This window comes from Echinops telfairi, unplaced genomic scaffold (genome assembly GCF_000313985.2).
Source record: "Echinops telfairi isolate 266 unplaced genomic scaffold, ASM31398v2 ScPeMD7_18;HRSCAF=68, whole genome shotgun sequence".
NCBI lineage: Eukaryota > Metazoa > Chordata > Mammalia > Afrosoricida > Tenrecidae > Echinops > Echinops telfairi.
Genome location: NW_022103915.1, coordinates 266,543 through 279,293, shown reverse-complemented (window position 1 = coordinate 279,293; position 12,751 = coordinate 266,543). Strand labels below are relative to the sequence as shown.

The 12,751-nt window shown below is 60.6% G+C and overlaps 1 protein-coding gene across 2 annotated transcripts in view; it reads right to left on the bottom strand.

The window, feature by feature from the left end:
- Positions 1 to 4,963: 4,963 nt before the first annotated feature.
- Positions 4,964 to 12,751, bottom strand: part of BRF1 (BRF1 RNA polymerase III transcription initiation factor subunit) — a 43,687-nt gene continuing 35,899 nt past the window's right edge. For both annotated transcript variants that reach the window (XM_045287921.1, XM_045287920.1), the window contains 3 exons: positions 11,221 to 11,272; positions 10,789 to 10,957; positions 4,964 to 10,571 (listed from right to left, as the gene is read on the bottom strand). In XM_045287921.1, coding sequence (XP_045143856.1) covers positions 10,534 to 10,571; positions 10,789 to 10,957; positions 11,221 to 11,272 — 259 coding nt within the window. In that variant the 3' untranslated portion in view covers positions 4,964 to 10,533. The remainder of the gene's footprint in view (positions 10,572 to 10,788; positions 10,958 to 11,220; positions 11,273 to 12,751) is intronic.

Genomic DNA, 12,751 nt, shown 5'->3' with positions numbered 1-12,751 from the left:
GCACCATCAGCTTTCTTCGCCACATTTGCTTATGCACCCATTTGTCTTCAGTGATCGTATCATGGAGGTGAGCACACAATTATATGATTTTTTGTTCTTGATGCCTGATAACTGATCCCTTCTGCACCTCGTGATCACACAGGCTGGTGTGCTTCTTCCATGTGGACTTTGTTGCTTCTGAGCTAGATGGCCGCTTGTTTCCCTTCAAGTTTGAAACTCCATGCTCTCCATCCTGACAGTCTGTAGGACCTGTCCCTCAAAAGTGACAGCTTCTTTGGATGCTCTTGGTGGTGGCACATAGCTAAGACTTTTAGCACTGCCTGCCTTCCGATAGAACAGGAGCCCTAGTGGCATCGTGTTTATAATGATTTGGGCTGCTAAATCACAGGTCAGCAGTTCAAAACCATCAACTGCTCCTCGGGAGAAAAAAGAGGCTTTCTACTTCTGTTAAAAGCTAGTTTCAGAAACCCCTGGGAAACCCACAGAGATAGTTCTTCTCTGCCCTGTAGGGTGGCTACACGACCCACCGGCTCTCCCAACAGATGTCTCTGGCTTCAAGCCGGCAGCAATGAGACCCTTGCTCTGAATCCTTCCACAGTTGAACATGTGTTTGCTGAGGACCTACTGTGTGCCAGCTGCCATTCTGGGCCCCAGGAGGCATGGGCGTGGCAGGCATGCTGCCATATCCGAATCCAGTCTCAGAAACTTCTGTACTGTGGGGAAGGCTCACCCCCGCTGTGTGTGCGTGCCACTGGTGGGGGGCAGGGGGGTTGGGAGGGGCCTATGGGTCCAATCACCTCAATCCTTGTGGACTCTCCTGCCTCCGCCCCACCATCCCTCCAGGCGCCCCTGGGTCTAGAAGGAAGCATTTCAGGGCAGGGGCCCGGAGAGCCATGCACATGACTCTCAGCCGGCCCCCCAGGAAGGCGCTGCCCCTGGAACAATGCCCTTCGTGGACTGGGCTCCCTCCCGCTAGGGAAACCCGCGGCTCAGAGAATGGCGCTTCCTGCGTTTGTAGTGGTGGCGGAATGATTCATGCCGCCCCCTTGCAGGACTGAGGGTCCCCCCAATGGTCCCGCGGGGGTGAGGGACAGGGCTGGGAGTCTCTGAGGGTCAGCGGGGAGCCGCAGGCAGGGGTGGTCAGAGCGCAGAGAGGATTGGTAGGTGGCCACAGTCCGGCAGCGCCCCTGCCCCTGAGCAGGCAAGGCTAGGGGCAGCCTGGAGGCTGACAGTGCTGAGTGACTCAGGGGGTGGGGGTGGGGGCCTGGAAGGCTCTCGTGAGGTCTTTGGGAAGAGCTGTGAGGGGTGGGCTCTGGGGAGGGGATGTGTGAAGGCAGGCACAGCTGGGTCGGCCCTCGGCCACACCCACGAGCTCCCCTATGCAGCCATGGTCTCTGGGTTCCTTCCCAGGGCATGCTGGGAGAATCCCTTCGCTGTGGTCCAGCGCCCATCACCAGCTCTGGTTTTCAGCCTCAGACCTCTGGCTGCCCTGCCTGCTGCCCTCGGCCCACCGCCACCTGGGTGCTTTAGTGCTTGGTGTCCCCTGGGTCCCTGGCTGCAGCTCTCCAGACCACCCCTGTCCCTAGGCTCACACCATATTCCATCACCCAGGAAGTGCCTGCCCGCCCCTTCAGACTCTAGCCAGTAGTCCATCCTGCTTCGGGGACACACAGCCTTTTGGGGTGTCCCTGCCTCCCAGAGCTCCCCTCTTCACAGGACCAGTGCTGAGCCGCCCCCCCCAGCCCACTGCTCATCTGGCTCTCGAGAGGACTCACGAGGGGGCCACATTCCAGCCAGGCTTTGCTTAGTGCCCTATCTCACCCAGGGGCTCTTCGTGGTCCTGGGATGGGGCCTTTCTGGATGCCCTGCTTCTGGCCCAGCTCCAGCCAATCCCATGTGCTCAGCAGGCTCTTGGGGTGCACTCGTCTGCAAATGGTCTTCCACCTGGACCCGGAGCTGAGTGGTGGGAGGAACCTTCCTAGGCCCATGGAGCAGAACAGGGTGGGTACCCGTAATGGGTGCTGTGGGAAGTGCTCAGCCCATGGCCTGTGGGGTGGCAGGGAAGTGGGAGGTCTCACTGCACCCATCCTGCAGACCCTCCCTTCAGCTACTGGGGGGCCATGCACCTTGCCTCCTAGACTCTTTGCACGATGGTGGACTCATAGGCTCCGTCCTTGGCAGTTGGGGGCAGAGGTTACCAGTCAGGTACCGTGAGGTTGCCCTCCTGCAGTGGGGACCTGATCCCATCTGAGAGAGGCCCCACCATAGAGACTCCTGAGGGAGACGGCCATGTGGCGAGAGGCCAACCGGAACATCCAAGCTGAGGTCCCCAGAGTGGTGGCACATCTTCTGCTAGAGTGGGACCCATAAGGGCAGGGCAGGCAAGGTCCAGTGTGAGCAGTCCCCTCACCTCAGGGAATTCATGAGGACCGAGCCTTGGGTGGCCTGGGGTACAGCCAGTATTGGGGTCTACCTTTCCCTCCCTTATGACCTCACTCCCAGCTGTGAGTGAGCACCTGACTGAGGCTGGGCAATTAGGGTGCTGCCCTGGGTCTGACGCTGGGGGTGGGGTAGGAGGATAGAGAGGGAGGGAGAGCGTGTATTGGGGGGTGGGGTGGCACACAGAGGGACAGGGCATTATTAGGGATAAACCAGAGGGATGGGGGCAGGAGCAGGTGAGAGAGAGAAAGAGAGAGAGAGAGAGAGACAGAGCAGAGAGGTGGCGCCGGGTGGGGGGCAGAGCTCTCATGCTGTATGAGGAGCCTGCAGGGATGGTTGCTCCCACGTCCAGAGTCAGCAAGGGCCACGTCCAGCACACTCGGGTCGGGCAGCGCTGCGGTGAATGCAAACGGTGGGTTTGGGTTTCCACGTTCTTGCCCTGTTTGAAATAGTCATCCCATGTCACGAGGGAGGGTGGTGGGGACAATGCTGAGCTGGGGATCGCCCACCTCCTGCGACCCTGTGCAGGGTCCCCAGTACACTCCCCAGCTCCAGGGAGGGGATATCCTGGCTCCTACCGCCCACCCTTCAGATTGGGCCACCAAGACCCGCCCGGACGTCTCGGACGCTAACCTCTGATTCCCACCGGGCGGGAAACCCAGGGCAGCCCTCTTTCCCTCCCCCGCCCCGCTTCCCCGCCCCACGCGGGGCTCCCGGCCTGGCCTCCGCGTCTGGCCGAGGCTCGGTGCGTTTCCTGCCCGCCGCCCTAGCTTGGTTCCTGCAGGAAGTGGCCGCCTCCTGAACAAAGAGGCCGGCGGACAATGGCCATTGAATTGGGCCGGGGCGCTCGGCGCGGGGGCAGGCCACCAGCTGCCCACGCTGATAAGACCCGAGCGGAGGCCAGGCCGCCGCCGCCTCCGGCCCCGCCTAGCCCGCGGGGTCCAATGGGGAGTCGGCGCCCGCCCCGCCCGCGGCCCAATTCCAGGACTCAGAGGTGTGGGCCCCGCCCCCGAGCCAGCCGGCAGCCCCGCCCACGCACAGGAGGGGGTCGCTGCGCTTCTCAAAGTGCTCGGAGTTTGCCCCCCGCCCCACGGCAAGACGTCAGCGCTTTGTTGCTCGTCCTTTGCATTCACCGCAGCGCTGCCCGACCCGAGTGTGCTGGACGTGGCCCTTGCTGACTCTGGACGTGGGAGCAACCATCCCTGCAGGCTCCTCAGACGCGGGGTGGCGATGTAGCGCTCACCTGTGCAGGGTCCCCAGTACACTTCCTTAGGGGTTCACCCCTCTTGAGGTCCCCAATCCAAACCTCCAAAGGAGATGGGCCCCGCCTAGGTTGAGTGCTGAGTCTGCTGCCAGGGCGCTTCTGCGCACCTGGACACCCCGCTATCCCCAGGGGCTCTGGTAGGGAGCAGGTTGAAACTGGCCATCAGGAAAAGGGATGTTGTGGTGTGTGTGTGTCCTCCCTGTGTCTTCCTGAAGGTCCCAGTACCTGGCTGTCCAGGATTGGGAATTGGGGGGCATGATAAGCCCCAACTGTTAGCAGACACAGCGACCTAAACCCTACAAAAGCCCCGTGCCAGCTTCTTAATGGGCAATGATCTTGAGCCCAGGCGTTGGCTGCAATGTCAGCCCACCATACTGAGGGTCCCCTCATTCCTAGTGCTGGCCGTTTCCTGATGAGGGGTCTGGATGGACCTAGTCTGGTTGTGCTTCTAAATCTGGTGGGCTGGCCTGTGGTGGCCCCTGGTCTACCCAGCGTTCTTGGCCAACACCACTGTTCAAATGGCCACTTACTCTCCTATATTCATGGTCCAGCTCTCACATGCCCATGAGGCAACTGAAAAGATTATGGCCCAGGCCAGGTGCTCTTAGTCCTCCTCGAAGTGGCTCTCTGCACTTTCCACTTCAATGGGGTCTGTGCAGCGGGTTTGGAAGACCTGTACATTGGGGGTGAGTTGAGCCATGTTCTTCCCTGGTGCACTTGGTTTCCTTGCTGGGGCATCAGGATCCCTGGGGCTAGGCTGGGCGTGAAGAGCATCTCAGGTTGAGGTGGCCCTGTCTTCCATTCCGTTAACACTTACTGGTGTCACCCTCCCCAAGCCTGGAGGACACTGTGCTTGGAGAGCTGGGGTGTCAGCAAGAGAGGCTTGACAAAGTGCCCGTGACAATGTTGCTGTTGCTAGATGCCCTGAAATCGGTGCAGACTCCTGGACCCCAGCAGAGCATGCTGCCCGGTATGGCAAACCTTGCAGCTGCTGTTACACTTGAACCCACTGGACTAGGGAAGGGCAGGAAGGTCCCTTGTCAGAACTGTCACTACTGCTCACCGTCACCTGGTCTATCCCAGGAGCACAGCTGCGGCTGGGTAGCAGCTGGACTTTTGCAGAAAACAATGGTGTCACACTTTCTGGGATTTCAGTTACAGTATTGGGATGACTAGCATTTGTGAAACCCTTTCAATAACCTTATTGAGAACGAGGCAGTAATTAAAGGGGGAAAAAAACCAAAGACTTCCACTCAGTTGTAATTCAATGTAGAAAGATTTTACGAAACGTTTTAGTATGCATATAATCTAAGAAATATATTTATGCAATTTACAACTATATACATATTATTCTAGTTAAATGGATAAACATTACTAAGGATTCTGTATGGTCTGGTCCAGAGGATGTCCCTTGGGGGTGACACACCAGCTGCAGCACCAGGATCAGGCCCAAGTTTCCGGACAGGGTGTGTACACCATCCTCAAGCCCACCTACCTCCTGAGCTGGACCCGCCCTCCATCAGAACCCTGGTCTCTGCCTGCACTAGCCTGGCTGCCACTCACCCTGCAGCTGTGCTGTCGTGAACAGCCCGAGGCCAAGGGATAGGTGTACCTGCAGAGCACAGCCAAGGGCAGGGCTGACTTCCCACCCTTGCCTAGAAGTAGCCCTTGACCCCTTTGCAGCCAGCATGCCTCAGATCTGCAGCACTGGGCACCATCCTGGTGACTCCTGGAGCCTGCACAGGGGCCTCACAGGGTGCTTGGCCTAATTTCAGGAGCTCCATCTGGCATGTGACTGAGCCCTTGCAGCCCCTCCTGCAGGCAGCATGGCCCTGTTTCCAGCTTCATCCTGCTGTCCATCAACCACCTTGCCCTCCACAGCTGGCTCATCATCCCGCCAGCAGCCAGCAGGGCTGAGGCACATTGTGCACATTCTCTGAAATGCTGGGGTCCCTCAGGGCCGAGGACACCCCCACCTCCAAAGTCTCACCATTGCTTCTCACCTGGGACTGGCATCACCTCAGTAAGAAGCAAACCTCCCCACACTCAGGGTCACCAGAGGGACCCGGCCAGTCTACCCCCCTCCAATTATAAAGCTCTAGCTGCCCTACCGCATGCCCTTTTCCTCACTCACCCATGCCCCTAATAAGCTTGAACCTGCTGAGCCTCAAGAGCAGCCTATTCTTCCTCCTCAGGGCACGCCCCCACCTCCTGTGGGGCCCTGCTCTGTCATCATGTTCCACTGCAAATGTCTTGATCTGTCATGGGACCCTCTGCAAGAACCCAACCCTTGTTCAGTGCGTCCCGGCCTAGGGGCCTACAGATAGAAGTTGGGGAGGAAGAGGACCCCCTCCCCATGCCCACCAACACATTGTGAATGCCACTCAGGGACCAGGACGTCCCAGGGACCACCCCACCCCCACATGTCCCACAAAGCTACTGATACACTGCCCCCAACTACTAGGTACCTGAACTGACTCCTGTGTCAGTCCCCTCAACACCTGGCCCACCCTGAAATGCCCACCGCATTTTCTGTGGGGAGCTCTCCTGCTGCCTCAGGTTGCCACTGCTCTGCAGGACCCGAAAGAACTTGGGCCTGCAGCTACTACCTGGATTCTGCTGGCCCCAGTGAAGTTGCCCCATATTGAGCCCTACCCTCTGGCCTCGAAATGGGCTTCTCTGTGACGCCCAGGCTGCTGGTCACCTCTGAGACTTGGAAGGAGGGACCTGGCAAACACCCCACCCTGAACCCAGCATGCTGGCAGCAGGGCTCTTGGGCCACCAAGGCAACAGTCCCCTGGCCGACATGTGGTCCTCCCTGGCCTGGCTTGACCTAGCTTAGCTGCCCATCTGTAATCAAGACCCACCCTCACAACTCCTGCTCAGCAGGCTCCTGCTCGCCTCTTCCAGGTATACTGCCGCCCCCCACCCGGAGGAAGGTGCAAAGTCAGGTCAGTGGTGGGTGAGGGTCGGGTCAAGCACTGGGCACCATGTAGGTTGAGAGCAAAGTTCAAGGTCCCACTAGACAGGGTCCCTGCCCTTGCTCATTGTAAGGGGACAATGACTTCCTCTCCCAACAGGAAAACCATCAAGAGCCTCCCTTTTGCCTTTGAAGGGCCTGGGCAGCCTTGGACCCTGCCCTGTGGCCCCCACCCCTTGCCAGTCTGGCCTGGGCCCAGCCCCCTCCAGGGACCAGCCAGGCACGTAGATTCACATGGCAAGATGGCACGGGCTGGTCAAGCCTTGTACAGGGAGCCCAGAAGGTGAGAGCTTGAGCGGTTTCGGGGGGGGGGGGAGGCCCCTCCCACTACAGCCCACCGCCATCATGGCCCTTCTGTGTCCACAATGGGGCATTGTGCTACTGCAGCAGTGGGTCCCAGTGGGTGTTGGCAGCCTAGAGGACACCTGGGCTGGTGCGGGGCCTGGGCAGGACCCCAGAGGGCAGCTTTTGGAACCATTTCCTTTGCCCCACAAGTCCTCACCTCCGAGTCACTAGTCCTAGGGTACCCCTGCCAGTCTGTGAGTGGGCTGGGGGTGGGGTCCCACCAGGGTAGGATCCAGGAGGATTCTCTAGGGCCACAGGGCATGGGAGGTATCTTGGACTAGAGGGGTGATGCATGGTGGGGGCAGGTCTTGGGGTGCCAGGCATCTGGGCAGCCCAGGTGGGGCAGAGGACTTGGATCTGGCCTGCATAGTCCTGCTGGGTGAGCAAGTCTTCAGGCCCCTTGAGGGACTGTGGGAGGCACTGAGGTTTGCACGGGTGCGCCTTCCCTCTCAGCGGGTGTAGAACAGTTGTAGCTCACCTGCAAAACGATACGGATGCGAGGCTGCCCCTCATGGGGCAGCTCTGGCCAGGGTCAAACAGAGGCCATGCTGAGGGCAAGCCCCACCCCTCATGCTGCACGAACCGCCAAGGGCTTGTCCAGGGGCAACTGCACCCCTAAAAGGGGAAAGTGGAGACAGTGGCCTGCCACCCTCCAGGTGGTGCTTCACACACACGGTGCCTGCGGAGCCAGCCTGAGTAATGGTGTGTGTAGGTTCCGAGACAGGGTACCGCAAACCCGACTAGAACCCTAGGTTGAGTGGGCATGCTGGTCCAGGGGATGGGACCTCCTTCCCAGGTGGGTCGAGAGAGCTCTCAGAGGTCATGGCACACTCAGCTCCGGGCCAGCTGAGCAGCCCTCCACCACCGCAGGCTGGGGACACAGGGCTTGGGGGCTGGGAAAGCAGAGGGTAGAAAGGGTGCCAAGTTCCTGGCCCTCCAGGGTGGGACAGTGCTGCCCCCTAGAGGTCAGGGCATAGAAGGCCCAGGTGCCTGTGGGGACAGTGGGCAGGGGATAGAAGGGGCCTTAGGCTTGGCCTTGGGGCTGTCCAGCATGTGCCCGCTTAGGTGGCCTTATCTGGACCCTGCTGTGGGTGGCATGAGGGGTCAGAAGGAGGCTTCAGGGAGCTGCTGAGTAGACAGGGCCGCTGGGGGCCAGCCCAAGGGGCAGGGAGTGGGGACAGTTCTCCTTGTTCAAGCTGCTCCATGGCCCTCAGCCATTGCAGGGCTCCCAGTGGACAGGGCTCCACACTGGCTCGGCCCATGCCTCTGGGCCGACTGGAGCCCCAGGTATGAGTACCCATGGGTCAAGCAAGGCCACAGTGAAGGGTAGAGGAGCCCAGCCAGTCAGACGCTGAGAAAAATGACCATGGAAGGAGCTGACCCTCTAGGGGCCCCCCAGCCCAACTCCAGTGGACCATTATATGCCCTAGTGGACACACCCCAGGAGCAGGTCCAAGGTGCCCACGTGAGGCCGGCAGCTGCTTCCTCGAGGAGCCCCTCTGCCCTGCCTCCATCCCTACCCAGAGTCCTTTCCAGAGATGGGCACATACTCTGGCAAGGGGCTAGATGCCCCTTGGGTGGGCAGCTGGCACCTGGCTTCCTAGGAGCACTGGAGTAGCTTGGCAGCCCCACCTGGGAACAGCTGAGAGCTACACTGGACCCAACCCCCCATCCTACCTAGTGCAGAGGCTCAACCCCATAGAGACCAAGGCTGGGAGGGGCTCTGGGAAGCACGGGTAGTCTGGGATTTGTTCTACAAGGACAGCTGAGAGGCAGGGTCATAATGGGGTAGCCCAGGGGGCTGGGACTTTCCCCTCCCGTTCAGGGCTGCCTGCATAGGCAAAGGTCAAAACAGAGGTGCTGAACACATCCACTCCCAGCAGGCTCTTCTGTGGCTGGGGTTGTCCTTCACACAGGAGGGAGGCTTGCAGGTACAGCCCAAACCCACCTGTGTGCCCGGGGGACACCCATGTCCAAGGACAGTGGTGGAAGCCATACTGTGAGGTTTGGACACCTTTTCTCACAGGACTACACCCACCTGTCTGTCTAGACCCCTGGGCGTCGGGTCAGGTCACTTCATCTCCCTAGGGTCCAAGACAGGGTGCCCACTGTCTTCCCAAATTCACCCTGTGACGATGCCTCTGATGGGCCCCCCCGGAGCATCCATGCTTGATGGCCTCAGGCTCCTGGCCCAGGAGGGTCGTACCTGCTCTGCACAGCCTGCCCTTACCTCCACCTGGAAGGCCCTCAGACACAGCACAAATGACTCATCCAGCCACTGAAGCTGCTGAGACAAAGTCCAGGGTATGCCTGACCTGCTCCCAGAACTCCCCAAATCCAGTGAGCCTGGTACACTCCACCCCAGTGCCCAGCTTGCTCTCCCACATGGCTCGTTTCCATGCCTGAGCCTGCCCCCCTACACAGATGCTCCTTTGTCATTGCAATGCCCACCCCTGTTCCTGGAGCTTATCCATCTATATTTGTTCATCTACCCCATGTCCCTGCCTAGGAGTGGGGATACCCTGCCCCTCTTGGCCACACCCACTTAAGCCACCTTGGGGTCCCAGGGCATAGGAACAGCACAAAACCCCTTCCAAAGGGCCCAGGCTGTGCCAGAGCTGGACTGAACCAGGCACTGACGGTGGTGAGCAGAGACAGCCCTACAGGAAGGCCTACAAGGGGGTGAGGGTCTGAGGGCTTAACCTGGAGGGAGGTAGCTGCTCCCACCATCATGGCCCCCCCTGAACACTGCTCACCACAGATCAGCCTGCCCAAAGCCTCCCAGGAGCTTTGTGGCCCACTGGCTGCAGGTGCAGGCACAGGGACTAGGTATCCAAGAGGAGCATGGCCTGCCCACAGTGCCCTGGGCACCTCTCCAGCAGGGCCAGAGGCCCCACTGGCACAGAAGCTCCTCGCTCCTTCCCCTGGGTTCCCACCCAGAGCAGGGATCTAGCTCAGGGTACCTGCATGGCTACCCTGCAGAGACAGGGAGTCTGGTTCTAGGTCAGAGGCATCTCCCGGACCCCCTGGCTGTGCCGCCACCGCATGGAGCTAGCACAGGCTGTACGGGGCGACCTCCAGTGGGGGTGAGCTGACTCTGCCAGCCAAGACACTGCCTGACCTCTCTCCATGCTCCTGGGGAAGCACTTGTAGTGGGGCCCAGGGACAGTGTCAGTCACCTGTGTTTGGGCCCCTAAGGGTGGTGGTCAGTGACCCTGGGCAGGACTAAGCTGGCACCCAGGCAGGCTGCCTGGCCTGAGTGACCAAACACACGAAGTACCAGTCCAGCTTCGTGCTGGGTGGAAGCAGCCCTACATTGTTCCAAACATGATCCAACAGCAAAGTCCCACGTGGGCGGGCGACAGGCGGGCAGATGCCCCTCTCATCACCAAGTCTCTTGCCTGTCCTGCCTGTGAGCTGAGGCGGCCTAGTCAGTCGGACATCCGGGGTGCTGAGGGCCATGTCCACTGCTAGAGGCGGCCTGGCCACTGTGCGGGGCCCCAAGTCAGTAGCCATCGTCATCGTCACCATCACAGCCATAATCTGCAGAGCATGGGGGACAGTCACACAGGGTGAAGGCCCCCTTTCCCTCCCAACTCCCCTTTCCCCGGAGCCCAGTCCCCCCAACCCCTCTGCCCAAACCTGCTGCTGTGGAGTCAGCTCTGGAAGACATGGAAGGGCTGGCCCGTGGGTCTCTAAGGCTGTAAGTCATTATGGGGACGAACGACCTCACCCTCTCCAGATGACCGGGGCCACCCACCGTCGCTGCCCATCATCTGCAGGGCGCTCACGCAGGGCTCGCCCTCCTCCTCCTCGGCCTCGTCCTCATCCACGTCCTCGTCAGGGTGGAACGCCACGGGTCCGCTCTCCACGACGACCAGAGGCCGCGTCAGCTCGGCACCAGAGGCAGTGGGGCTCGGGAGCACAGCCTGAGAGTTGGGGAGGGCACACTGACCACCCTGGGGATCCCAGACAGCCCACATGGCCCTGCACACCAGCTGTCTCAGGTCAGCATGGCCATGGCCCCACCAACAAATGCCAGGCCAGTCGGACCTGGGGATGGCACACATGGCGGCCATTACTGAGACCCCCAGGGAGGGCCTGGGCTGGGATCATATGGCTGGGGCCCTTCCCTCTGGGCCCCTCCCTGCCCCTCCACACCCACCCCACCCCCCAGACCACCAGGACACACCTCTCTGAGGGCGGCCTTCTTGGCTGGCTGTGTGGACACCAAAGGCCTCAACCTGCGAAGGAGAAGAGGTGCTGGGAGCCAGGCCCGAGACCACAGTCCCACCCCTGGGGCTTAGCCCACAGTGGGGCACAGTTGGAAGGTGGTCCTGGGCCTACCCCCACCATGCTGGAGGCCTTGTGCACCAAGGGAGCAGTGCCCATGCTGTTGGACCTGCCCAGGCCAGGTCCACCTTTTACTGCCCCCTCAAAGGGTAGATCCCCCTCTCCCCTCCCCTCAAAGCCCGCTCTCCGCCATCAGGACCTGGCACATGCGCTGCTGGAACCTGGTAAGCCTATGTGGGGTGCAAACCCTTCTGCTGGTCTCCGCTGTTCTTTGCGGTGGGGCACGGTTTCCTGCTTGAACGAATATCTGCGTTTCCAGTAAATGTGTCTGTCCACTCCTTTCCCTACCCCAGCATGACCTCCCGGCCCGGGGGGACTATGTTGACCCCTTGTCTGGTGTCCCAAAGCTCCTGCCTGCAGCCCCACTAGCCAAGGGTCCTGTCTGCTTAGGACCACAGCCCATTGTGGGTGGGCATCCCCTGTCACTGGGCTCCCTACAGCCTGAGTCGGGTGGGGTCACCTTAAGCCACCATGAGATGCATGGGCTGGTGCAGCAGCGCCCGCAGCTTACCAATGGAACCTGGCTCACAGGCACCCAGTGGGGTCAGTAGGTGCCAGCACTGACCGGACAAATTCACATGTCTTCAAAACCAGACTCCAGACCTCACGGGAGCAATCCACGCATGCCCAGAGCCAGCGAGCAATGACTCAAGCCCAGACATTCCAGGAGCTGACTCTGGCTCAGTGGCCACTCCAAGGGGCTACCAGCGGGCCTTCGGCAGTCCCCTACTCCTGGGAGAGGCGCGTGCTCGAGGGCGCGGCAGGGGCGGGAGAGCACATGAGGGTGAGGCCGGAGAGAGGGACTGAACACGGGAGGGCGTGGCCTGAAGTGGAAGAGGATGAGAAAGACTCAGGAGGAGGTGGGAGGTGTTTTAGGATGCTGGGGTGGGGGAGAGAACTCATCGAGGAAGTGCGATGATGCTGGGGCCTGGGGAGCACCGAGGGCGTGGCATAAGCACTCTGCTGACCTTTCAGTCTGCCCTCTTGTAGCTCCCACTGGCCTTGCCCCACTGCTCTGAAGTGCGTCAGCCCCCACCGCCTCAACTTCTGCCAGTGCAGCACTGACCAAGAGTGCACAGCACCCTGCTCCTCAGCTCCAGCATCGCCCACAACTTTAGGGCCACTCTGAGGGCAGTCCCCTTAGCTGTTTGTAGGGTGCCCCCCGCAGCCGGTTGCTGGTGCTCTTTTCAGCCAAGGGGCCTTCATCCATGGGGGCCCCACATGGGACATCATCCAATCTAATGGGACAGGCTCACTCAGGGCTGGGGTCCCAAGCTCCAGGCTGCCATGGGAGGGCACGTCCCCTCCTCCTGGCCCAAGAGGCCCCATTTGGAAGCAGCTGTGTGGCAGCACGCAGGAACCTAGGTCCC